Source organism: Dromaius novaehollandiae, chromosome 26, assembly GCF_036370855.1.
Source record: "Dromaius novaehollandiae isolate bDroNov1 chromosome 26, bDroNov1.hap1, whole genome shotgun sequence".
NCBI classification, from domain to species: Eukaryota; Metazoa; Chordata; class Aves; order Casuariiformes; family Dromaiidae; genus Dromaius; species Dromaius novaehollandiae.
In genome coordinates, this window is record NC_088123.1 from 8,338,020 (window position 1) to 8,363,414 (window position 25,395).

Below are 25,395 nucleotides of genomic sequence, written 5' to 3' on the forward strand. Positions count from 1 at the left end.
AAGGAGAGGGGAGCAGAGGGCCGGGACGCGGCCCGGGCATCGCCCGCCTTGCTCCCGGGTGGGAGGAGGAGGAGGGCACCGCGCGCGTCCCCGCGGCGGCACGTGCCAGGGGATCCGGGGCTGCATGGGAGCCGTGCCGAGGCCGTGCCAGGGCCGTGCCGCTGTGCTCCAGCTTGGCACGCTGCCGCCGGCCCCGAGCGGGTCTGGGCTGTGCATCGGGATGGGAGGTTCCCGGGAGGCGTTTAAGCAGGAGCCATGTGACGCCGCGGCTCCCGGTCGCCGTCCCAGAAACACAGCGATGCCTCCGGCCCGGGCAGCGGTGAGGGCTGGGCGCGCCAGATTAGCGCACGGCTCGTTATTGCCGCCTGCCTCCCCGCAGAGGCAGCTGCCCCAGCAGTGTGGGGCGGGCACGAGGCCCCCGGTGCTGCCCCCCGGGCGAGCATGTCCCGGTCCCTGGCTGCGCCACGGCATCCCGTGCCCCTGCCCTGCTTTGCCGCTGCTCCATGCCCCATCCCGCCCCGCCGCGGCCCGCTTGCCTCATTTTCCCAGGCTGTTTTAGGGGCAAAGGCAGCATCGGCGGGAGGCTCTGCTCCATCGGGACGTATCGGGGCCCGGGGGGGCTCGCAGGGCTGCGGGGAGAGGAGAGCGCTCACGCTCGCCGGGGGGAAAAGGGGAGGCAGAGACGGCGCAGGTCCAGCGGCGCTGGTGGGATGCGCTGCGGATGCCACCGCGCTCTGGCTGCTGGTCTTCGGTGTGGGGCTGGGCACCGACCTGTCACTGGCAAACCGGCTGCATCCAGGCACAGGGACAGCTGTGTCCCCGCAGCGGGATGCCCCCCCCGTGCTGCCGGACGCGCGGCTTCAGCATCGCGCTTGCGGAGCGGGGAGATGTGGCGATGCCGGTGGGCGCACGGGCAGATGCCACGGTGACGGGCGCTGGGCAGTGGGGCCCGGCGGCAGCACCGGGGGCCACGCTGGTGGCTGGAGATTTCGGCATCGCTGCCCTGCAGTTGCTGCTGATTTCTGCCGGCTTGGAGCACGGCCCAGGGAGGCCGAGGCCACGGAGAGCCAAGGACAAGACGGTGTGAGCAAGGGCTGTGACTGGATGCAAAGGGTAAAACAGCGTGTCCGTACAGCTGAGCTTCACATGGTAGCGTTAAGGTCAATGAGCTAGGACACAGCCACCCTTACGTGCGTATGCGGCCGCTATTTTGCCTCAAAGGCACATCCCGACTGCAGTTTATCGGGGCTAGTGGGAAGGGGAGCGGGGAGTGCTGGGGCTCGGTGGATCGCTGCCCGCGCGCCCCGCGTGCCGAGCCGAACAGGTCGTGCTGCCCTGAGGCAAACAGGCGGCTCGACGGGCTGTTCCCACGCGGTGCCGGGCTCCTGCCCCGCTCCCCGCTGAGGCCCCCCACCCGGGCCCCCCGCCGCGGTGCTGCTGGGCCGCCTGCGCTGCATCCGCCCCGGGGCACCCAGCGGGGTCCTGCGCGGCTGCGCCGGCCTCCTGGCTCCCAGCCCTCCTGCGGGGCCCCAGCCCCACGGCGTGGGGGCCCTGCCCTGGTGCTCTGGGTCCCTGTCGTGTTGAGCTGGGTCCCAGCCCCACGGCGTGGGGGCCCTGCATAGGGCAGGGGGTTCCTGCCCCAATGCTGGGGGTCCTGGCCCTGCTGCACAGGGTCCCAGCCCTAGCACGAGGGGTCCCAGCCCCAGTGCAGGGCTCCCCGCCCCACGGCACGGGGTCCCAGCCCCACGGCACGCGGTCCCAGCCCCACGGCACGGGGTCCCAGCCCGCCCCGAGGCGGAGGGTGCTGCGGGGCCGTAAGCGGCCGCACCTGGGCGCCGGCGTCCCCGGGCCGCACCGAGCCGCCCCTGGCCGCGGAGGCGGAGGCGGAGACGGAGACGGCGGCGGGGCCGGCGGAGCGCGGCGGCAGCGCAGCCCGGGCGGAGTCCGACCCGGCCCGGCCCGGAGAGCCCGGCAGAGCCCGGCCCGGCCCGGCCATGGGGGCGGCGCAGAGCCAGAAGCCGCGGGAGCCCGGGTCCCCGGAGCGCCGGTAAGTGCAGCCGCGGTGCGGCGGGACGGGGCTGCTCGCGGCTCCCCGGGGCTGGTCCCGCTCCCGGTCCCGCTCCCGGCCCGGCGCCCCGAGCCCCCGCGGCGCTGCCCCGCGCCCGCCCGCCCCAGCCGCGTTGCTGCGCGCCGAGCGCCCGCGGCCCCGACGCGCGGGTGACGGGCGCTCAGCCCGGGGCAGCCTCCCGCCGCGGCTCCGGAGCCTCCCTCGCTCCCCGCCCCGCCGCCCCGAGCGGGGCCTGTGCTGACGTGCAGCGCTTCGTCCTGCGTCCCCCGGTGCTGGAGCCTCGCTGGGAAAAACCAGGGCGTTAAGGTGTTAAACTGGGGGGGAAAGTTCTCTGCGGCCAGCAGCGGTTTGAAGCACGGTGGGCGTTTCGGTAACTGGCAAAACGAGCTGTTCCTGCGTTCAGTGGGTCGAGTTTCGCAGGCTGCAGTTCGGATTTCGCTGCTGTTAACTGTCAGGAGGAGTCACGGTGGCTTTCTCGCCCCTGTATTTTGTTGCATACATCTTAGCACGAGGAACAGGGGAGCAGAAATGTAATTCTAAATGTTGCCGTTAGGAAACAAGGTGTAGAAATTGGAGCTAGCTGGAAGTTTTGTCCCTAGTACGAGCCAGAAGGCAGAATATGCAGAATGCTGCTTTTAACCGGCAGAGTTTGGAAACTGTAAACAAAAGGAAAAGTATGTTAGCTTGTGATGAAAAGAAAAACTGGAGATATCTTATCTTAAAATCAACCAAAGCACTTTCTGGAACAGAGAAATATTTTCTTTAAATGAGCCTCTCCGCGATGCAGAAATAGCTGTACTCGGGGAGGTATGCTGCCGCTTTTCTAAACAAAACAGATCAGCTGGCACCGTCCCGCGCGCCCAGAGCGCCGGCCCTGCGTTGGTGACTGCTGCCTGGTTTATGCACTGCCTGTATTCTGGGGTATCTGCCAGGTTTTACAGAGCAGGTGACGCTGAGACCAGGCTGTAGCCCTTCTGAACACTTGCAAACATTGCCTGGTTTGCAAATGCCAGCTTCGGACAGGGAAAACGAGTGCATTTTCCTCTTTGTAACTGTTCAGCCTGCCCCTTAGTTCATCGCGGCGGTCTCCTAAGTGTAAATGAGAGGTGTTCCCGGGCAGGGAACGTACCACATTCACTGGACACACTGGAGCAGCGTCTGCGAGGACGTTAACTAGTCCTGCGTGTGCGGAAATCCCAAGAGGCAAACGCATGCCGTGGAAATGCAGCTGCTGCTGCTTGCGTGTGGCATTTCAGCAGATAAACAAGACGCTTAACGAAGGCATGGGGCAACGCAAGCAGATTGCACTGGGGAAAGCCTGAGACCAGCCCGGTTACAGCAGAGCCCAAGGCTGCGGGGAAGGGGCAGAGGCCGGAGGGGGTGCTGGGGGGGTGCTGGGTCCCGGGGTCGGTCCCATCCGTCCCCGAGCGTCCCCGTGCCCGGCACGGCCGCAGCTTCCACCCGAGCGAGGGCCCGGGCTCCCGGCCGCTCCTGTTTGCCAGCGTCCCGCTTGGCCGCTCCCAGCTCCCGTGTGTCTCTCCCCTCCCTGAGCAAACTTTGCTCTGTTTTGTTTTCCCCTCGATTATTCCTGCAGCGCCGTTCCCTGAGGCAGCCGCGTCCTCCTTCCTCGTGGCCCCCCATCCACGCCGACACCCCGCTTATGGGGCCGAAACGCTCTGTGGGTTTCACAATACCGCCGAGTCTTGACTCAAACCAGGGAGCCAGGGACGGACAAACACCTGATAAGGAGCATTCCTGCCACGCAGCGCTGATATTTTTAGCAGAGCAAAGGAGTTGATGGAGGAGTAAAGCAGCAGCAGGATGAAGGAAGACGCTTGTGTTCGTCAAGCTTATCAGTGTGAAAATTGGGCTGGAATCCGCGTATCTCGAGCCTGTTTCTGTAGAATTGCTTTGCCTGAGCTTACACCCACGCCGTGTACGTTGTTTTAAATTGCACGAACAGCAGATTAAGCTGCGTATGTTGTTTTAAATCGCATGAATAGCAGGTGGTCCAGCACACTCATTTTTGCATTGGTCCTTTTTAATGCAGCCACAAACGCTTGTATTTGCTAATTTGACGGCATTGTGGTAGGGAAAGACATCCAGAACCCGGAGGCTGGTTCGTGATGTCGGAGGCTCACACGTGACGGCCCCGTCCTTTGCTGCTATTTTTATACAGCTGGTTTGAGGGAATGTGCAGCGACGGGAACTGTCACGTCTCAGAGCTGCGAGGGGTCCCGGGGGACCTGGGCCTTTCGTTAGCATCGTCCCACGTCGGACGTCGTTGCGGTCCCCTCGGGCGTTGCAGAGCCCCGTGATGTTGTTCCCTGCTGTTTTCTGGCAAGCAGAGGGGAGTGGCAGAGGCTGAGATGGGAGGAAACGGCATTTTGTCTGTCTTGAATTCCGGGACATTTATCATTTTCTTAGTCTTGTGATCTGTATTTAGGCCCTGGCTCCGTCAAGGTCAGGGAAAGCGAAAGCAGCGGGAGCTCGGCTGTGGCCGGTTTGTCCTCCCTCGGTCCCGCGCCTCCTCGGAAGGCGCCCGCGTCCCGCGCCAGCACCCTCGCAGCCACCGCCCGCCGCTCGCAGCAGCTGCAAAATGTTACGTAGCCATGGTTACCGCAGTGGCTACCGCGAAACCGCGGTCGCGCTCGCTGGAGGCCGGGGCGGGCGGGAGGCTCGGGGCAGGAGAGGGCGGTGCGGGCCCGCGGGGCCGATGTGGGATGCTGCGGAGCCGCGGGCGCTCCATGGCCTCCTGCCCGGCTGCGGGGCCGATGTGGGATGCTGCGGAGCCGCGGGCGCTCCGTGGCCTCCTGCCCGGCTGCGGGGCCGATGTGGGATGCTGCGGAGCCGCGGGCGCTCCGTGGCCTCCTGCCCGGCTGCGGGGCCGATGTGGGATGCTGCGGAGCTGCGGGTGCTCCGTGGCCTCCTGCCCGGCTGCGGGGCCGATGTGGGATGCTGCGGAGCCGCGGGCGCTCCATGGCCTCCTGCCCGGCTGCGGGGCCGATGTGGGATGCTGCGGAGCCGCGGGCGCTCCGTGGCCTCCTGCCCGGCTGCGGGGCCGATGTGGGATGCTGCGGAGCCGCGGGCGCTCCGTGGCCTCCTGCCCGGCTGCGGGGCCGATGTGGGATGCTGCGGAGCTGCGGGTGCTCCGTGGCCTCCTGCCCGGCTGCGGGGCCGATGTGGGATGCTGCGGAGCCGCGGGCGCTCCGTGGCCTCCTGCCCGGCTGCGGGGCCGATGTGGGATACTGCGGAGCCGTGGGTGCTCCGTGGCCTCCCGCCCGGCTGCGGGGCCGGCCAGGCCCGAATCCGTGTGGGAGCATCCCGAACATCTCCCGGCCCCTCCTGGGGGATCCAGGTCGATACGGCTTCCAGCTAACGCCCCTAATCCTCGTCCTGTCCTCATCCCCGTTTCCTCTCTACCCTAGGCAGGCTGCCGGGAAAAGCAGGAGCTCAATCCTGCCCCTGGATGTGCTGTCGAGCCGGGGCCAGTGGGTCGCGGTGGGGGTTCACCGGCGTTCATCCTTTCGGTGTCACAGCAAAGGCCAGGACGTGTCCTGAAACCGTCCCTCCCGGCGTTTGCTGTGCGCTCCTCACGGGAACGCATAAGCCTTCGTGTGAGCAGTTTTCTTAATTCCCAGAGCTCGCCTTTTTCCGCGGTGAAATGGCAGAGAATGATTTATATTTTCCCCGACGCAGAGACCCATTCAAGCCGGCTCCCGGGGAGGAGCGCCGGGCTGGGAGCGCCGGGCGGGCCGGCACGCCGTGGGGACCGGGGCCCCGGTGCAGGGAGGCCGGCTCGGGCGCTGCGCAGCGCCGCGGGCTGCCGGGAGCCGCTGCCCGGAGCGGGCGGGGAGTCTGCGTGAGGTGCCTGGCTGGCAGCAGCGTGTGCTTTCCTCGCTGGAGTACACACAGTTGCCGGCCCGGCGTTAATCTCGGCTGGAGAAGATGCCGTGCGGTGGAGGCAGTTAACGGAGGGCCGTGGAGGGGCAGGAGGGCTCAAGCGCAGTCTTTCTCAGGCAGCTGAACAGCTGAGGAAGAGAAATGAAACCCCACAGCAGATTCATTTCTGCGCTAGAAAGCAAAGCGCCGGCTCGCCGTGCCGTGCCCAGAAAAGCACCGCAGCCAGAAATAGCTGCTCTGCTGCCTGATGACGGCGGTGAGAACGAAAGTGCAGGTACGCGCCTCCCCCTCGCCCGGGCGCTGCAGCCGGAGGCGTGACGGGGGGAGCGGCGCGAGCCGGTGCCTCGGCTTCCGCTGCCTCGTCCTTCCCGGCCCCGAGGCCTGGGAATGGCGCGAGGGGGTCAGCGGGATCCGCCCCGGGCCGAGGCCGGGAGCCGCGCTGCTGCCAGCCAGGCAGGAGTAAGCCCGTCCTGGTGCGAGATGAGGGAGAGTCCTCCCGGGATGCCGAGCTGTTATCCCGGGATGCCGAGCTGTTATCCCGGGATGCAGCTGGCTTCCCGCAGGGATCGGCATAAGGACTGTGAGGTTTTCCGTCCTGCAGCCTGCACGATGCAGTGTCCCCGGGCGGGGGGACGGGGGGGCACGCGGCCCCAGCACCCCAGGGCTGCAGTGATGCTGCTGTGCATCGGGGTGACGGTGTTGCGGGCCGGGTGCTGTCAGGCTGATTTAACTATGCAGAGGAGAGGGATGAAATGGGAAGAGGCCACGGCTCCACTCCTACGTGCCGGTTTTATTGGTCCCCTCCCTTACGGAGCACCAGCTGGGCTGGATGGCGCTAGGGCCAGGTGCTCAGCACCCCGGCGAGCCCGTCCACGTGGACTGCCAGCTTTCCCAGCCGCAGAAACGGGCAGGAAACACGTCTTGTGTTTCTTTAGTTACTGTGGTGGGTTTTGGGGGGGGGAGTGGAGCTCCAAGCCAGCGACCTGCAGAGCCGAGCGGCCGGGCTGGCGCGGTCTGGAGGAGGAGCGAGCGGGACGGGATGGGACGGGACGGGACGGACGGGCGCTCTCGCGACGTTTGTCGATGCGGGGGCGGCTGCGAACCTGAGCAGCCCAGAAGCGCCGGGTCCTGCCCCCGGGTCTGCGCCGCTCCGGGGGACGGAGCAGAAAAACCCGAGGCACGTGTTTACAGAGAGGCAGCTCCAGGGAGCAGAGCTGTTCGTGCGCAGAGCGGAGCAGCGCAGCGGTGCCGCATCCCCGGGCTGGAACGTCTGCTGGCTGCGCCGAGCAGCCGGAGCCGCTGGCCTGGCTGGCAGAGTTGGGTTATCGCCTCCGCCTTTGATCTGCCGCCAGCTGGGGTCGGTGCCAAGCTGGAAAATGCCACTCGAGGCATTTTCTTAATTGCTCGTAGGGAAGGGCAAGTGGAAGCAGGCTGTGCTCCTCAACTGCTCCGGTATCTCCCTGCCCCAGGCGCGCAGCTCGGAGCCTTGCAGCCCGGGCCACTGCGGTGCCGCTCGGCCCTGCCACTGCCGGTCTTGCTGCTGCTGGCCCTGCCCGCCGCCCCGGCCCCAGCGGGAGGAGGGTCCCCGCTCGGCGGAGGTTGCGCAGCCTCCACAGTAGAAGGATGCTGCTAATTGCCTCTGCAGTTGGTTCACGTGTCCCCCTTCCCCGTTCAACAAGCGGGGGGTTAGGGAAGCCACGTCTGCACCCCCGGGCTGCTGCAGACCCTTCCTTGCTGCAGCCGGGCGGGCTTGGTCCTGCCGCCCAGCCCAGCCCAGCCCAGCCCAGCCCAGCCCAGCAGCTGCTCCTTCGCGATTCGCCTTTCCGTTCCCCCGCGGGCCCCGGCAGGACCCAGGCAGCCGCGAGCCGGTTTCAGTGCAGCGATGCGAAGCTGGAGCTGGGTCTTCTGGGCCGGCGCTGGGTCGTGAAATGACTGACGGAGGGAGGGAGGGAGGGGAGGAGCTCAGGCTGCAGTGTGCAGCACTGCAAAGCGGTTCGTGCCACAACACACGCCTTAAAAATCTCCTTATGTAAAATTCATCTGCACAAGTCGGCCTGTGCTCCGCCGCGCCGGCCGGTGGGAAGCAGGCGGCTCGTTTCTGCCCGGCGCAGACCCAGCCGCGAGGATGCTGAGCTCCCGCTTTTGCTTCAGCCTCTTGCTTTTTGGATAAGCTTTAATAAGGCGCTTAGTCCGTTTGGGGCTCAGCGTGGCAGGTGTGAGCTTTATCCGGCTCGGCTCTCCCTGGGCACGGCTGGGCGTGCGGGCACATCGGATCGCTGCTTGGACGTGTGGCAGCGTGCAAACGATAGCACCTGTGCTTTGCCCGAACCGGAGCCAGAGGTGTCTGTGGAAATTTGGAGAAGTTGTATGGGGGGGGGGGGGGAAGAGATTTATTTTTGACGGAGTCCGGACGATAGAAGAGTGCAGCAATGACGCATCTGTTTGCTAAGGACACCGACAGATGGAGGCTCGGCAGAAGGGTTCCCTGCGGGGAGGTTATTCGAGATGCTCCGCGATGAGGAATGAGGCCCTTTGAAGCGTCTCATAGAGGCTGGTTTGGAGCGAGGTAGCCGGAGCCGCTGGGTGGGTCTCGGCAGGTTCGGCCGTGCAGAAGCGTTCCTCGCGCTCGGAGCCGGAGCTGGCTGCTGATTCACAGAAAAGCCTCGGGCTGCGGTCTCGGCCTGCCACGTGAGCGCTGTGCAGCCGCTCGGGGCCGATGGCGCTTCCCTGCCACGAGCTGGGCTGGGTCGCGCAACCGGACGGTCGTCCTCCCCTTCCCAGAGCACCCCCGGACCCCGAGGGCAGCGGGCGGGGAGCCGGCCTGGGGCACGCGGCGCAGGGCTGTGCCCCGGGCTCTGGGCAAGCCGCCGGCTCCAGCAGCCACTGCCCAACGCCAGCGACGCTGCTGCCTGCGATCGATCTGCTGCCGAGGCGCCGGACGCGTCTGCCGGCGCTGCGAGGCGTCGGTGACGTGACTCTGCAGCAAGCGCGGGAGGTGACGCGCTGGGGAGCGAGAGCCCCGGGAGGGGACGATGCCCCGCGGGGGCCAGCGTGCCAGGATTTCGTTCTTCAGGGCCTGTTTGCTGCTATTTTTAAACAACAGTAGTTTAATAAATAAATAAATCTGCTGCCACGGAAGGATATAGCATCAGCCCGGGCTACTGAAGTCCGCATTTCCCTGGAAAATAAAGGGGCAGGTGTTTCCCGGTCTCTGCTGCCTGTCTCTCTGCTTCACTGTGCGTCAGAGGCCTCGGGAGCGATCCCTGCTCCGGGCTGCCGCTCTCGCGGGAAGCAAGGATTGCTCGGGGCCCTCTGGCCACGCAGGGACCCGGGGGGGACCCCACGTGCCTGGGCCGGCCGGTGCGCGGCGCTTGCTGGCCCGGGCGGGGTGGAAGGAATCCCGCAGCTCGCCTCGCGGCGGGATATGTTACAGCACAGGTGCAGCCCCGGCTCAGCGTGGGATAAATCAGGGAGGGGAGATCTGGTTTCGGAGCTTCCCTGCCCGGGCACGCAGGGGTTTCCTTTGGCCCAGGGTGGTGTGAGGGGCGCGAAAGGGCAGTGGAGCATCCCGACACAAGTGTGCAGAGGGCGGCAGTGGATCAGGCTCTGGCATCTGGCCGGGATTTAGGAGCAATGTGCATAAGCGGGCTGTCAGCCTGCGTTAACCTGCCCCCGGGAGCAGTGGAAATGCCCCTGTCCTGCGCAGCATTTGTGCAAAAATAAGCGGGTTTGAGAGTCTGTCTCGGAAGGAAGGCGGATGGGGGGCGAACGGGGGGCCCCGTGGCGCAGGGCCTGATTCCTGGGCCGGGCTTTGCTCCGTGCGGCCCCGGCGCGGAGGGGGAGCCCCCGGGGCGGCCTGCAGGTGCCCCCCGGAGAGCGCTCTGCTCTCTGCTCGGGCGGGCCGGGAGAGGAGGGGCGAAGCAGTAAAATGTGGCACAGCGAAAGCCCGTGATTATCCCCTCCCAGCCCTATCCCGGCGCTGCGGCGCGGGTGGGAGGGGAGGCGGCCGCCGCTGCGGGCGTCCCTCTGCGCTCCTCCCCGCTCGCAGCTCGGCGAACCCGGCGCCGCCGGCGAGGTCCCACCGAGGCGGGGGGAGCGCGCTGCGGCCGGGCGGCCCCGGGGCGCGACATGCCGGCGGCGGCGGCGGTGCGGGGCGGGCGGGCGGGCGGCGGGGACGCGGCGGGTCCCCGCTGAGCGCCGGGCGCGGCCGGAGCAGCCGGAGCGGAGCGGAGCGGAGCGGTGCAGAGCGGCTCTGCGGAGCGGAGCGGGGCGGCTGCAGCGGCTCTGCGGAGCGGAGCGGAGCGGAGCGGGGCGGCTGCAGCGGCTCTGCGGATCGGCGCCGCCGCCGCCCGCCCCCGCGGCAGGAAGCGGCCGCGCTGCGCAGCCGATGCTCCGCGCTTAGCCGCCTCCGCCCGCCGCCTCGGGCCCCCCCGCCGCCCGGCGCCGGCCCCATGGCGTTCAGCGCCTGGCAGATCCTCTCGCCGGTGCAGTGGGCCAAGTGGACGTGGTCCGCGGTGCGCGGCGGGGCCGCTGCTGGCGGTGAGGATGGTGGGGGAGAGCGCGAAGGAGAGGACGACTTGCAGGCAGAGACCAAATCCCTGGGCTTCAGGCAAGTACGCTGCATCCCCGCTTCGCGAGCGCTCGGGCGTCTGAAGTCGTTCCCCCCCCCCGTTAACCCCCCGGCTCGGCTGCCTTGCACGCGCGCTGGCTCTGGTGGCTCGGCACGTCCTCCCGGGGACGGGGGCTCGGCCGCGGCGCTCCGTGTCCCGCGCGTGGCACCTGCCCTGCATGCGGAGCTGCTCCCGCGGGCGTCACGGCTGTGCCACGCACGGGCCTGCCCCCGCCAGCCCCCGCACCGCGGCCCCCGCGCGCTGCACGGCACCGGCTTGGCTCGTCCGCAGCCCCAGGAACCCGGCGGCTGCGGAGCGTTTAGCTCTGTGGAGTTTCAGACCTGCCAGCGGCGGGGAGAGGCGGTGGGGAAGGAGGGAGTCGTGTGCCGGAGCCGCCTCGCAGCTGCTCCAAAACAGCGAGCTCCGGGCTCGGTGAAGATGCTAGCGGGCGTGGGGCAGGCGGATCGAGGCTTGTTCTCCGCACTTCCCAACCCGCCAGCCCTCTGGAGCTGCAGAGGAAGATGGGGGCTAGGCTGCCGCGTCCGCGGAGGTCAGCGACGGATGCTGAGAAGCGCCGGAGTGACGGGCGGTGTGACGAGAGCAAGCCCGGGGCAGGCAGCCGGCGCTCCGGGAGCCGGTCTTGCTCGGCCGGGGGCCGGGGCCGCGTGGGGCGACGCTCGTGATGCTGTTTCACCTGCTCTACCTTCTCCATTTGCTAGCGTGGCCCGCTGGAAACGCCGGAGCGGCAGCCGCAGGATGCCTTCTCCGGGGCGGCCTGGGAGCCGGCCCAGCTGGATGTGTAGGGCGTGTGAAGGATGTCGGAGCTAGCTGGGAAAGTGGTAATTCCTCACTGTTTTCCCCCCCCTCGGCAGCTCGGACTCCGAAGGTAATTTTGAGACCCCCGAAGCAGAAACACCGATCCGCTCGCCGCTAAAGGAGCCCTCCGAGCCGTCGCCGGGGCCGCGAGAGCCGGAGGCCGGGACCCAAGGTAACGCGCAAGCGTGTCTTCTGCTTTTCGGTTCTCTGCTCCGGATGCAGAAAAGCAGGGTGGGGTCAAGGAGGAGAAGCTGCTTGTTTTGAATAATGCTTGCTGCATTTTTTGTGGTTAATGGCCTGGATGGTTCAAATGCCAGTACTTGGGGCTGTATGTGCTCTGCAAAGGGCTGTTCTTTAGCTTGAGTTAAATGCTGATTTTACTGAATCATTGGGGGGGGGGGGGGGGGGCTGCGTTGCAGGTTTGAAAGAATCAGCTGGGCTCCCCTTGGCTCTTGCCTATGCAGCAGAAATGGTCATCGGGCCTTTTGCAAGCCCTGGTCACACCCTCCTGCTCTCCCCAAGCCATGATAAGGGTCGAGCGTGCCTGAGGCTGCGGCTGGCAGCAATCTGGGAATCGGGTTTGGGAGCTGCCCGGCGGGGGGGCAGTGCCCGGAGGTGCAGAGCTGGCAGCCGGCAGGGCTGCGGTGGATCGATCGGGAGGAACAGAGGGTTTTGTTGAATCATTTTGTCCTTTAGACTGCCCTCCCCGACCTCCCCTCAGCCCTTGCCGGCCTGGCAGTACCTCCCGCGGCCGGCGCTGCTTTGCGCATGCCTCGCCTGCCACTCGCGGTGGCAGAGACCTGCCCTTGTCACAGGAGCTGACGTGATGCTGCGTTTCGCTCCGGCAGCGGAGCTTTCGTTGCACAGGCCCCTTTTCCCTGGAGTTAGCAGCATGGCCTCTTCCCCGCATAGCTGCTGAAAACTTGAGCCTGCCAAACCCCATCGCTGGAGAAATTGCCAGGGACTCAGAAAACCCAGGGGGTTTCTTTGCCCGTGCCGCTGCCGGTTTATCCGTGCATCTCGCCCCAGGCTGTTGCGTCTCCGTGCATGACTCCGCGTTAACCCTTGGCCTTTCCGAGCGCCGCCTCCCTCCCCTTCTGCTTTACTCCTCTTTCGGAGGGTCTCGCGGCTGACGGCAGCGAGGGGCCGGCCGGCTCCCGTGCTGCAGCACCGGGGCTCCGGGGCGCCGGCACCGCCAGCACGCGCGGGAGGTCGCGGGAGGCAGGGCGCCGGGGGGGTTACGGAGAGCTGAACGTCAGGGAAAACAGAAGCTTCTCCGGGGCTGAAAATGCCGTGTTGGTCGCACACCCAGCCCGGCCCCTTCCTCGCACGGGGCATTCGGGTATGTCCCTCCTCTTCGGTGGAGCTGCCCCGGTGATGGGGGTAATCAGTGAGGGAGAGATGCCCCCGGGCTGGGGAGGGCTCTTGCCCTTCTGTGCCCATTTTCCCCCCACTGAACGGCACCAGGGAAAACACGTGCTGTGCTGGGGGCCCCGCCCAGCCCCAGCCTGTGCCCAACTCTGAAATAGCGGGGAAGGGGACCCCGGGTGCAGCCGGGGGGTTGCAGTGTGCAGGAGGCTGCTTGGGCTGCAAAGCCCGGGCCTTAGCTAGTCTGTGCGCTGAGCCCTCGTGGCTGCGGGGCGTGCCGGGCCCCGCGGGCTGCATCTCACTGCTCCCTGGGCACAAACGCAGCCCGGGAGCCGGCAGCTGTGGCCGACGCAGCGCCCGGGAGGTGACCCAGCGCGACGGCCCTTGTCGACGCCGCAGCCGCCGAGCCCTGGCGTACGGCACGGGCCGGTGCCCTGCCCTCTCTGCCGGGAGGGAGCTGCTGTGGCGGGGCTCCGCGCCTGCTCGGGGTCCCTGGAACGGTTCCCCTCTTGCCGTCTCGGACGACAGAGGCTGTAATGCTGTCCTGCTCTTGCTAAAAGTTATCGTCCGTCATCTGCCGAAAGGAGAAGCTCTGTGCGAGGAAACGAGCAGCGGCAGCAAACATGGAGCCGTTAGTGACAGGAGCAGCGCCGGGCCGCGTTGCCCCTGTTCCCTGGTCCGGGCGCGTGTTATCCGGAGCGCCAGTGGCCGTATTGTTTGCCGGTATGCTAATTCTTAACAGAATAGATTTAAAAATAGATCAGTGCCTGTTCGACAAAAGCGGAAAGCCGAAAGAGGAAGCAAGTCGTTAGCTGTGCAAGCCGGAGCTGACTGCGCCGCGCCGACATCCTGCGCTGGGTCTGCGCGGGGAGGCAGGGCGGCGGGGCTCACGCGGTAGTGCCGGGGTTGTTCTCGCCGGCACTTGGCATTCAGGGCCGCGCGGGAATCATTGCTGCTTCACTTGGTCGCTGTGTGTAGGATGAAAAGGGCGCAGGGTCCCTGCGTCGCCGCGTTGCTCCTCCCAGGCTTCGCTGGCTCTTTTAAAGGAGCAAAGGAGGGATGTGCAGCCAGTTGGTGTTTGCGTTTAGTTTTAGCCGGAGGAATACATTCCATTACAATGCACACGCATAAAGTGCCTGTTACTGCGGTGCCAGACTGTCCTCTATAAATTTTTCTCAAGAGAGCATAAAATCTCTGTTTTCATTTTGTAATATCCACTCCGCGTGCACTGGCAGGACCGGGAGCAGGTTTGTGCTCTGTGAACAGCCGATATAATGGCTGTTTTGAGCAATTCAGAGTTCCCAAAAGGAAGAAAGTGCACTGAAAGAGTGCAGAGCGAGTGCCCTCGTCCTCCGCTTGCGGACGGTGAGGCCGCGGCAGGGAGCGGAGCTGCCTTGTCCTGCCGGAGCTGGATTAACCCCGCCAGCCCCGCTCCCCCACCCTCCGTCTGGCGGGGCCGGTTTGCCTTCGGGGCTGCTTTACGGGGCTTTTTGTTATTTTGGCGTGGACGCTGGAGCCCGGACGGTGCGGTCTGCAAGGCTTTGCAGCGCGGGGCCCCGCAGCGCCCTGCCACTGGGGCTCGTGTCCGTGAGAGCATCGTCTGCAGAATCCTCGGGCGGGGATGTAAAGCGTGTTCAAGAGGTGCCTGTGCCCCGGCTTCGAAGGCTGCTCTTCTGCCCGGGGTGTCTCGGTGAGGTCTCAAACCCTCGAGCAATGCAGCGAGTGTAGTGAAGTTTTGTACGTGGCCTGTTAAAGAGGTTTCCTGGTTCCCGATGGTGGAAACGCCGGGCGAGGGCTGCCTGACGGAGCGTGTGCTGGCCGCGCTCCAAGTACGTGTCCACCGGGTTTGGGTTTGGTGCGTTTTGTGGGGCAGAAGGTGACGTCTGCCCAGAGTTTCCTCGCGGCCCCGGGGAGCGCGCAGCCCCCGCGATTCATTTCTGTGGCTTTCGGCATCCTAAAGATCAGCTATGCGAGCCATGAGCTGCCGGTGAGTCAGGCTGTTGGCGCCGTGTCCCGGACGAGCCCGGGAGCCAGGGATCTGCCCGGCTCGGCCCCCGTATCCGAGCACCCTGAAACCCCGCTGTGCATCAGAGAGCCGCGCGCGTCCCGTCCCGTGCCGGGGAGCAGAGCGGGTCCCCGGCATTTTCCTTCCCTTTGCTGCCTGCGGCACGGGGTGCCGTTTTGAGGATGTCTCGGTGGATAAGGAGCTTCCCCGTCTCCCGACAGAGAAGAAAAGATTAAACAGTAAAAGGATTTAGCGGCAGGGATTGGAGTAATAGCGATTAAGTCATGGATCAGGATTGGTGATTAAGCAACGGTGGCGGCAGCGCGGTGAGGCCAAGATGCAGGGAGGGCAGCGGCCGCCCTGCGCTCGGGGAGAGGAGGGACGTGGAGGGGGATGCCTGCAGCCGCCGGCGCCGTGCCGGCGATGCTCCCGGTGGGCCCCGGCACGGTGGTTTGCGTGTGCTTTCTCGAGTTTTGCAGACGGAGCTTGGAGCTGGGGTTAAACAGTCGCAGCAGCAGCTGGGGCGGCCGAGCTCCGGGTCAGTCCTGTAAAACCTGATCCTGGAGGAGCCGTGAGCGGGGGGGAGGCGCGTGCCCGGCTCCCGCGCGGGGCATCCTCCGGGCACGGCTTTAACGCACTGCTTTTGTCTTTGCAGAGCCGAGCGGCCACGACGACCCGCGGGTAGAGGCCGGCTGCCGGGAGCCCTCGCGCAAGCAGCGCTCCGAAGATGAGGCTCGGCTGCTGCGCGGAGCCCCCGGAGGCAGCGCGGATGCCGCGGCGGAGAGAGGCCCTGAGGGCGGCGAGGAGCCGGCCCTGACGCGGCCCCCGGCCGGGTCCGCGGCTCCCGAGGGTGCCGGCGGGGCGGCCAATGTGCCTGGAGCCGCCCGGGAGTGGGTCATGTCGGCGGAGGGCCCCGCGGATGCCTTCGGCCGGAGCAAGCCCGGGAGAGGGGAGCCGCCGGCCCTCGGGATGGGGACGGATGGGAGCCCCGCGCCGGGCGCGGAGAGCCCGCTCCCCGGGGCCGCCCCCGGCTTCGCCGCCGAGACGCGCGACGACGGCACCAGCCCCTCTGCTCCGGGCGGTCCCGGCGGGCAGCTGGAGCCCGGTTCCCCGGAGGGGGCCGGGAGCGCTGAGGCCAGGAGGGCCGCGCCGAGGAGGGGCAGCCGGATCCCGGCCAGCAAGCTGACGCCCAAAAGGCAGAGAGAGCCGGCGAAGAAACCCGCCGAGGAGGCGGAGAGGGGCTCCGCCGGGATGGATCCCAGCCGGTGGGACGACCCGGATTTCGACCCCTTCGGCGGCGGCTCCGCGCTGCAGAACTCGCCGACGCTCCCCAAGGCTTCCTACCGCTTCGACCCCGACCGCCTGGAGCCCGGGGACCCCTTCCAGCCCACCAAGACCCTCGCCGGCACCGCCACCGACTGCTGCCCCTCCGCCGAGAACAGCCTCAACGAGATCCTGGAGTCCCGGACGCTGGAGGCGCAGGACGAGCTGGGGAAGGGCCAAGGCTCCCCGAGGAAGCCCAGGTCGCGGCTGATAACGTGAGTGCGGGTGCGCGCCGGGCGGGCGGCTGGCCGGCGGCCCCGGCTCCTCCGCCCTCGGGATGCTGCCGGCGATGCTCCGGGCTCCCTGGCATCTTCCGAGCGAGCCTAGACGTCCACGTGCCCCGTAGGCTGCCGCGCTCCGGCTGCTGCCCTGGTTTATCTGCCGGTTGTCCTCGCGGTAGCCGTGTCCGCGGCAGACCCGCCGCTCGGGAGCGCGGGGAGGAGAAGGGCGGGTGTCCCGCAGCCGCGCCGGGGCTCGGGGTGCAAAGCTGCCCCGCTCTGGGCCGGGGTCTGCTCGCAGGAATCGCTGCAGAGCCTCTTTGGGAAGCGCTGGCGATCCCGGCTTGCGGGGTTAAGCGCAGGGTCTCCGAGTTAAGCGGTTAAGCGAGCCGCGGGGTCTCGGGGTCGGAGCAAGCCTTCGCAGCGAAGGCGCGGGCCGCGGGGGCTCTCCGGGCGCGCGGAGGGATTCACGCCTCTTCGGCGGGTCGCAGCGCGTCTGTGCAGCCAGACGCTGCTGGAACATTTTGTGAGCTGCCGCAGAACCCCCCTTTCCATAGCCGAAGAACAGAATAAAGGTTAAGCAGACAGATCATTGCTTTTAGCACATTTGCAGAGGCAACGGGAGCTTGTTGTCCCTTGCAGAACTATTTCAGTGCATGTGGGGTTCTTTAAGCACATATTTAGTTCCTGAACCGTGCTATTTAAAACCACCATGTAAACGGTGACGTTTCCCAGTGCCTGCTGGGAGTGCAGCACTGTTACGCTCCTCCTCCGAGAACAGGTTTCATGAATAAACCTGGTTATTTTCTCGATATTTCACCTACTGCATCACAAATGCCATCCAAACCCTGTCTGGGCAGTACTGATGTCTCAGCCTGGCTTTTTAAGAGCTTTATGTGATAAGGTGCAAAATCCCGACTGCTGAGGCAGAGCTGGTTGTACCTGCCCTCTGCAGGGTCCTTGAACAGGCAGGTGAGGCAGAGGGGAATATCGCACACGGGAAGAACTGCCAGCAAATTTTGGAGTCCTTCCACTATAATTTGTGATTGCATTCAACTCCAGTAATTGGAGGCAGTTGAAAGCATAGCAGGACTCTCGGTGCAGATTATCGAAGGGAGGCAGCGTTCCTGCGGGGGATCTGCTGGGCGCGGGAGCCGGCAGCGGAGGTTTCAGGCTCCCCTCCTCGCCTCGGAGCAGCACGAGCTGTTCCGGGCACTCGCCTCCATCGCGGTTTGCGTTTTTGATTGAATGCTGAGTCTCCCTCTGAAAATAGTAAGCGCAGACTCAGAGCATCTCTCAGCTTGTGTTCTTTCCAGAAAGACAGAGCTGTACAATTCATTGTGTTTCTCCAGATGAGAGTTAATATCCAGGTCTTTTCACATGCTTTTCTTCTCTCCATCTGTCTGTCTCTTTCCTGTCTATTTTTTGGTGCATCAGGACCACTGAACAAGTGAAATTTCTCTGTTTTCTGTTGTAAGTACTCTCTTCTGTTTTTCTTTCCGCTTCTGTTTCGTTGGTTTCTGTTCTCTCTCTGTGGGTGTGTGTCGGCCCCACCACTCTCCATGGCATGCAGGCTCCTTCTTGCCTTTCGACTCCCGCTCTCTGCTGTCCGGTTTGTGTCCTCGGCGCCTCTCGAGCGCGTTTCGCGGGGCAGCTTTGCCTTGCAGCCGCCTGCGCCAGGGAGCAGGAGGCGGCGAGAGTCGCACGCGAGGCGTGTGCCTGTGCTTGCTCTCACCGCATGCCGACCTGCAATGCATTCTGGCCATGTAAAAGCACCTAAAATCAGTGCCGCGGCTAGCGGGGAAGCAGGTCTCTGTGCGCTCCGCATCCTTGCAGAGATGGGTGGATTGTGGTCCTGAGGGTGAGGCTGTCTTTTACGCGCTGCCACGCAGAGCCGTGCGGGGAGCCGGGGGCTGCGGAGGGCGGGCGGAAAGCCTCAGCCGGGAAACAGACCCGGGGGCTGCTCGCGGCGGCGGCTGGGCTCGCTCGCGGCTTTGCCCTGGCAGCAGCCTCCTGCCAGCCCCCGCGACCGAACCCGCGGTGCAGCGCCGAGCTGCTCTGGCAGGTCCTGGGTGCAGACGGGGCTGGAGCAAAGCCGCCGTCGCTACCCCCGGGCCGGGCGGCACGAGCAGCCCCGCTGCAGAGACCTGTGCCCGCGTTCCTGGGGTCGAGCAGGGCAGCCCCGCATTTCCCCCGGTGCTGCTCGTGCAAAGTCCGGAGAAGCCGGAGCGCGGGGCTTCGCTTCTCTCCCGCGTCGTCCTCCCAGCCGCCCTTCCCCTCTGCTTAGCGCCGACTGCCCCGTGCACCGGCAAAACCGGCGCTCGTCGCAAGTGCTGGCGTCTGCGTCTCAGCCGCGGACGGAGCTGCCTTGCAAAGGGTGTTCTCCTCCGCGCGGGGCTTGCGGGCTGGCGGCCCTGCCGCGCACGGCTGTCCCGAGCTGGCGGGTCGGGGTGGGTCCCGCTGCCGGCAGCCAGCGCGTGCTCTGGCCTCGGGGGCTGCGGATGCGGAGGCGGGACGGTCCGTCTGTCCTTTCCTCTTCCCCGTCCCCGTGAATTGCAGAGCGGTTATCGTGGTGTTGGTGGGGGAGACAGAGCAGCTACGAGGTGGTGGGATGACACCATCCCCAGAGACCGGACCGCGATGGTCCCTAGGAACAGAGGGATTGCGAAGGATGCGGCGAGCTGTGATTTAACCGCTTGCATTAGGGCGTGATGGAGGGAAATGGAGTCGAGAGGGGTTTTTCAGTGTGACACAGGTGTGCGTGTTAGCATGCAAATAAAACTTCCTTGTGCCGTGCCGCAGCACTCGCGGTGCTCTGCCGGAGCACGTGCGTGGTGGGAAGGCGAGACCGGAGAGGGAGGAGGGCGGGGAGGTGATCCGAGAAACCTGGCAGCGCCTCGCTGCGACGCGGCCCAGACGCCTGCCGTCAGCTCTGCCGCGGCGGAGCGTCACATGTGGAGGAGGAGATCCCTCCCACGCATCTCTGGTGGGATGGCTTCAGCTTAGCAGATATTTGTCTTCTGGGAAATTCAGGCCTGGCAGAAAGCAAGGGGAGATTGCTGAACGTGGAGCGAGAGGGTGGTGAAGTGCGAGCTCGCGCCCGGGGCGTGGGAACACCTTGGAGACGGCGTTTCCGTCGCGGTGGAGAGCGTGTTTGAAGCACAAAGGAGCAATGCGCTTCAGTCCTGCAAGCAAAGCTCTCTTCTGCAAGCAGCAGCTGTCCGCGCTGGGCTGTGCGTGCCTGAGCCCCTCGGGAAACGCCTGGATGCGGCGGTGATGGGCCCCGCACGAGCTGCAGGGCAGAGTGCGAGAGCGGCGGCAGGTGCTGCCTTCGTGCAGAAGGTCGGCGTGTGCTCAGGCCTCGGGCTGCCGTCGTGCCGGGTGCGCAGGCGAGGATGCAGCGAGGGAGACCTTTCTTCTCGGCCTCCTCGGTAGTCGCCTTTCTCTTGGCGCCCCGTCTCTCGTCCTCGCCTTCGCTGGGGGAGCAACGGGAATAAACGTCTCAATAAAAACCGGTGTGTTGCGCGTGGTTTCTTCGCCCGTTCCTTCTGCGCCGCCCGGCGCTTGCTCTGCCTCGGCGTTTCGCTGGCGAGTGCTTCGGCTGTCGCGCGAGCGGGTGCAACGCTAGCGCTGGGGCTGCCTCCCCGCTTGGGCCCCCCGCCCGCCCCCCGCCCGCCCCGCGCGGCCCCCGCCGCCGCTCAGCTGCCGCCTCTCTCCCGCAGGAGCGGCTGCAAGGCGAAGCGGTACGAGGCGCAGGCCCTGGTCCTGGACGTCGGCGCCCAGGTGAGCGGGGGCCGGGGCCCTGGGAACGCCTCCGCGGACCTTCCCGCGCTGGCCGGGAGCAGCCCGTCCGCTGGGCGACGCGCTCCCGGCGCTCTCCGCCGACCGGCCGTCCGGATAGCCGGCGGCCTCATCGCCTCCGGGTCGTTCGGTCCTGCCTAACCGCCTGCCTTGTCCTGCAGGATGGAGGAGCGCTGATCCCGGAGACCCCCGACATCGCCAAGCGGGACGGACACGCCACCGACGAGGAGAAGCTGGCCTCCACCACCTCGGCGCAGAAAGCGGCCGGGCCGGAGAGGAAGGGGGAGCCGGAGGACGACCTGGAGTACTTCGAGTGCTCCAACGTGCCCGTGCCCGCGGCGCGGCCCGGCGCCGAGGCAGGTGAGCGGCCTCCTCGGGCGCCCGCTGGTCCCCGGAGCCCCAGCGCCACGCGCGTCCTGCTGCGGCCGCAGCCGCTCCAGCACCTTTTGCTTGCACCGCCGTGCGTTTAATGAACCCCCTCGCTCGTCCGCGCTGTTCGTTGTGCCGAGGTTGCCGCCGGTTCGGGCTGTCGCTGTGCCCGGTCCCCAGCCGCGCCGCACGCGCCCTGCCGAGGCCGGTCCCGTCCTTATCCCCCGGCGGGATGAGCAGGCGTTAAACCTTTCCCGAGATGCAGGCGAAGCTGTTCTCCCGAGTAACAAAAAAGTCGGGTCTGTTACCGAAAGCCGCTGGCCTGCTTGCTGCCGCTCGCTGCGCGTGAGCGAGCAGGGGCAGGACACAGGTCGTGAGCAGCCTGATTTTGGTTATCGTAATTAGAAGAAGTGTTAGCAACTAAAAAAAAAAAATAGATTTCCGTGCTCCAGGCATCGCAGCCCCGTTAATCCAGCGGGATGCTCCCGCGCTGGCAGCCCCCGGCCTCCGTCGGGCTCGCGGGGCCGGGGCTGCCTTCGAAGCACGGCGGCTGGGGTTAGTGCGGATCTCCGCGTCGCGGTGGAAGAGCTGTGCTGATGCTCCTGGTGGTATTTCACTGCCTGTCTTCTACGTAACTTGCTGCTCTGACCAATGCATTAAAAAATAATTAAAAGCCAGGCAACACGACACTTAATCAATATTGAAGTTATAGGTGCAAACGACAGAAGCCACCACACTGGAGATTTGCAGCTCTCTCCTCTGCAGTTGTTCATTCATCATTTCTCTGGAATGCCATGAGGAGCTGCAGACCTCTCAGGAGGTGTCTTGTCCTGTGTAAAACAGTTTTGTCTCTAAAGGAAGGAAAAATTTGGTAGTTAGCTGCGGGCCTGGGCGGTTTTACTTGTCGCGGCTCCTCTCGGCGGGCTGGTGCAGCCGCCGGCCGGGTGCGGGGGCTGCGGTGCTCCTTCCTTTCGGCCGTGCTCCGGGCACACGTTTGTCTCTGCCCGGTTTGCAGATGAATAATGGATCGTGTTCGCGGTTGTTTATGAATGAGGTTCATGAATTATATCCCGAGTCATGGGAGATGGCGGGGGGTCCGGCGCACGGGGCACCGGCGGAGGCGGCTTTTATCTGCTGCTGTCAGGAGCAGGCGGGGCCGTGGCAGCCCCTTTGCCCGCGCCGGGCCGGTTTCTGCTGTTCGGAGTGGCCGGAGCAGCTGCGCTTTATCCCACGCGGAGCCGGCGGCGCTGCTCGTGCTGGCGGAGCACGTCCCGTCCCCTGCGAGCCAGCCCAGCTTGCAAAACGTGGGATGTCCCTGCGCCTTCCTTTCTCCCCGGCCCCCGCAGCCCTGGGGAGCCGCTGCTGTGACAGCTGCCGGGACAGACGCACGGGGCGGCCTTGCCACCAGAGGGAAGTGTTGGTTTCCACTCCCGGGAGTGCAGCGGGGGCTGGCTGGGGAGCATCCCCCCCCCAGCCTGTGCATCCCCCCCCCCCCCCCCCCCCCCCGGTGCAAGGGCAGGAGCCGGGGCTGGGGTGCATATTCCCCCCCACCCATGCAGGGACAGGAGCTGGGGGGGAGGAAGCTTTTGGGGAAGGAAGCTCGGGGGATGCGGAGACGCTGCCGTGCACCTCTCCATCCCGGCAAATCCGCTCGTGCAGCCCGTGTCGACTGCAGGCAGCTGAAATGTTGTGTTTCCCTGTTTCTAGGCTTTGAGAAGGAGAGCTCCAAGCAGCAGGAGAAGGACGGCCCTGGCCTCTGCCCCGTGAGTGCCCCTTCCCTCCCACCAGCCGCTGCCCGCGGGGGGTCCGCCGGGACGGGGCTGCAGGTGTGCGCGGTGGGCGGCACGGCAGGGCTGCGCGTGCCCGGGGGCCCTTCTGCCGCGCAGGCGCGGAGGGGAGGTGGGAAGCTGCGGTGAGCGTTGCTCCCGATGCCCCAAGGGCCGCCAGAGCCTCCCTGAAAGCAGCAGCTTTGGGAGCTGAAACTCTGGAAAAGCCCCTGCGGGGGCTGGATGGGTGTACGAATAGCGGTGTTTCCCAGCAGCGCGTGACGAGGAGGCCGGGAGGAAGGCTGTCCTTCGGGGCGGGCTGCTGCTGCCCACCTGCACGGACGGGGGGGGGCCAGGGGTGGCACTGGGGCCGTGGGCTGCGCCGTGGGGGGGCCGCGAGCGGGCAGGCGGTCGGCACTCCCCTCTGCGCCTTTCCACGGTGATGCTCGAGTGCTGCTACCGGGAAGCCGGTTGCCAGCGGAGATGGGGATTAATAGAAGGAGCCGGCTCTGCTGCCCGGCATCCCCAACCCCGGCGGGCGCCCGGCCGGGACCCGCGGCAAGCGGCCCGGGAGCCCTGCACCGTCCCCGGCCGGCTTAGCTCGCCCGGCCCGGCCGCCCCGGGGAGCAGACGACAATGGGATTAGCAGCATCAGCAGAATTAGCTGCTCTGGGACAGATTTAACCGCGCTAAGCCCCGCAAGGGCATTCGGCAACGTGAGCCCGTTGCTTGGGACGGCGGAGTGCTGAGGCTCGCTGGAGGCCGGGCTGGCGGAGCGTGCGCAGAGCCGCCGCCGGCGTCCCAAAGCGCGGGGCGGGGGGGGGGGGGGGTTGCCGGGGGCTGGTGCTTGCGGGGGTCCGGGCGCCGCAGGGCACCACGGCAGCCTGGTGCAGGGACCCCGCGGGCTGCGGGGACGGCAGAGCTCGCGCGAGCCCCGGCGCTCGGATCCGAGCGATAGCCCGAGCTGGGGGAGGAGGGGGGGCGGCGAGAAGCGTTTTCGTTTCCAAAACACTGCAAAAACAGTGAGCGGCTCGGCTGTAGCACTTCTCTATTTATGGCCTTGCAGCCGGTTACCAGGGAGATAGCTGCGAGGGGCTGGCGCTGGCGCTGGGACGGGGAGGGAAGGGAGGAGAGGCGAGGCGGCGGTGCGAGCCGCGGTCCGGAGGAATGCCTCGCTGGGAGGCCTGGGAGCCGGGGACCCGCTCGAGAGGAGGGATGGGAGCGGCACCGCGGCGGGAGCCGGCTCCCTGGGTGGCTCGGGATGCGATGCGGCCGCGCCGCAGCTTTGGCACGAGGGAGCTGGGCAATGTGGGCACGACCGTCCCTTGCAGGGGCGCTTGCCGGGGGATGCCGGGGTCCTGCGTCGGTGTCCCCCATCTCGGGGCGCTCCGGGAAGAGCCGGGCTCTGGCGTGCAGGGCCCGGCTGCGCGGTGGCCCCAGCTCCCGGCTGTCGGGAGCACCGTCCCCGAGCGAGAGCTGCCCGCGTGGCCGGGCTCGGCCCAGCTTCTGCTTGGCAGCGAGGTGAAATCAGCGCCCAGGTCCCTGGTGAATCGGGTGATTCCCGGGCTGCGCAGGCGTCTCCGCGGCTGCTGCCCGCGCGCGGGATGCGTCAGCTGCAGGGAAACCTCCCGCTCGCCGGGAGGGACCGAGACCGGACCCGGCCCCTCCTGGACCCAGAGCCCCTCGAGGCCGGAGATGTAAAACTAGTCACGAAGGCAAAGGCAGGGCGAAGCGAGGGGGGTGCCAGGTGTGGGAGCACCCAGCGGGATGCGAGTGCGCGCCGCCCCGCTCTCCGGGAGGAGGTTATCCCTGCGGACCAGGGCGCAGATCCGCTCCCCGGGAGGAGGTTATCCCTGCGGACCAGGGCGCGGATCCGCTCCCCGGGAGGAGGTTATCCCTGCGGACCAGGGCGCAGATCCGCTCCCCGGGAGGAGGTTATCCCTGCGGACCAGGGCGCGGATCTGCTCCCCGGGAGGAGGTTATCCCTGCGGACCAGGGTGCGGATCCACTCCCCGGGAGGAGGTTATCCCTGCGGACCAGGGCGCGGATCCGCTCCCCGGGAGGAGGTTATCCCTGCGGACCAGGGCACAGATCCGCTCCCCGGGAGGAGGTTATCCCTGCGGACCAGGGTGCGGATCCGCTCCCCGGGAGGAGGTTATCCCTGCGGGCCAGGGCGCAGATCCGCTCCCCGGGAGGAGGTTATCCCTGCGGACCAGGGCGCGGATCCGCTCCCCGGGAGGAGGTTATCCCTGCGGACCAGGGCGCGGATCCGCTCCCCGGGAGGAGGTTATCCCTGCGGACCAGGGCGCGGATCCGCTCCCCGGGAGGAGGTTATCCCTGCGGACCAGGGCGCGGATCCGCTCCCCGGGAGGAGGTTATCCCTGCGGACCAGGGCGCGGATCCGCTCCCCGGGAGGAGGTTATCCCTGCGGACCAGGGCGCGGATCCGCTCCCCGGGAGGAGGTTATCCCTGCGGACCAGGGCGCGGATCCGCTCCCCGGGAGGAGGTTATCCCTGCGGACCAGGGCGCGGATCCGCTGTCCGCGGGCCCCTTCCCGCGGTGGGTGCCGGCGGGGAGGCCGATGAGACGGGAGGACACCCACACCCGGGAGGCAGGGTGAGGAGGGAGGCAGAGCGATGCCAGGTCCTCGATGGATCCTTCTCCCTGCAGAGCAACCCTGCGCTGTGCTCCGTGGAGAAAGCCCCCGTGCCCGGCGCCAGCGTGGGCGGGAGCGAAAGTCCCCTGGACGGCATTTGCCTGAGTGAATCGGAGAAGGCGGCGGTGCTCACGCTCATCAGGGAGGAGGTAACGGCGAGGCCGGTCCCCGGCGCGGCACCCGGCCCGGGGCCCCTCACCGACACCTCCCGGCTGCGGCGCGGGAGCCGGGGCTGCCTTGCAGGGAGGGGGGCACACCGGGTCCCTTCGCCCGGTCCGACCCCGTGTGCCGCAGGGGTTGGGACCCAAAACCGAGCGCCTTTGGGTGGCTGAGGGCTGGGGCCCACGCTCGGAGCACGTGCTGAGGGTCTCGTGTTTGCTGCGACCTAGATCATCACCAAGGAGATAGAAGCAAACGAGTGGAAGAAGAAATACGAGGAGAGCCGGCAGGAGGTCCTGGAGATGAGGTGAAGACCCCGGAGCGGGGCTGGAC

The 25,395-nt window shown here is 66.8% G+C and overlaps 1 protein-coding gene across 3 annotated transcripts in view; it reads left to right on the forward strand.

The window, feature by feature from the left end:
- The first annotated feature begins 1,895 nt into the window (after positions 1 to 1,895).
- Positions 1,896 to 25,395, forward strand: part of TACC1 (transforming acidic coiled-coil containing protein 1) — a 29,397-nt gene continuing 5,897 nt past the window's right edge. The window contains exons 1-9 of one of the 3 annotated variants that reach the window (XM_064497842.1): positions 1,896 to 2,047; positions 11,454 to 11,569; positions 15,426 to 16,308; positions 17,749 to 17,784; positions 20,034 to 20,094; positions 20,274 to 20,472; positions 22,189 to 22,244; positions 24,918 to 25,052; positions 25,293 to 25,369. In XM_064497842.1, coding sequence (XP_064353912.1) covers positions 1,995 to 2,047; positions 11,454 to 11,569; positions 15,426 to 16,308; positions 17,749 to 17,784; positions 20,034 to 20,094; positions 20,274 to 20,472; positions 22,189 to 22,244; positions 24,918 to 25,052; positions 25,293 to 25,369 — 1,616 coding nt within the window. In that variant the 5' untranslated portion in view covers positions 1,896 to 1,994. Of the gene's footprint in view, positions 2,048 to 9,920; positions 10,581 to 11,453; positions 11,570 to 15,425; positions 16,309 to 17,748; positions 17,785 to 20,033; positions 20,095 to 20,273; positions 20,473 to 22,188; positions 22,245 to 24,917; positions 25,053 to 25,292; positions 25,370 to 25,395 lie in introns of those variants that run through there. The other 2 variants (XM_026114214.2, XM_064497841.1) reach the window with 2 other exon arrangements.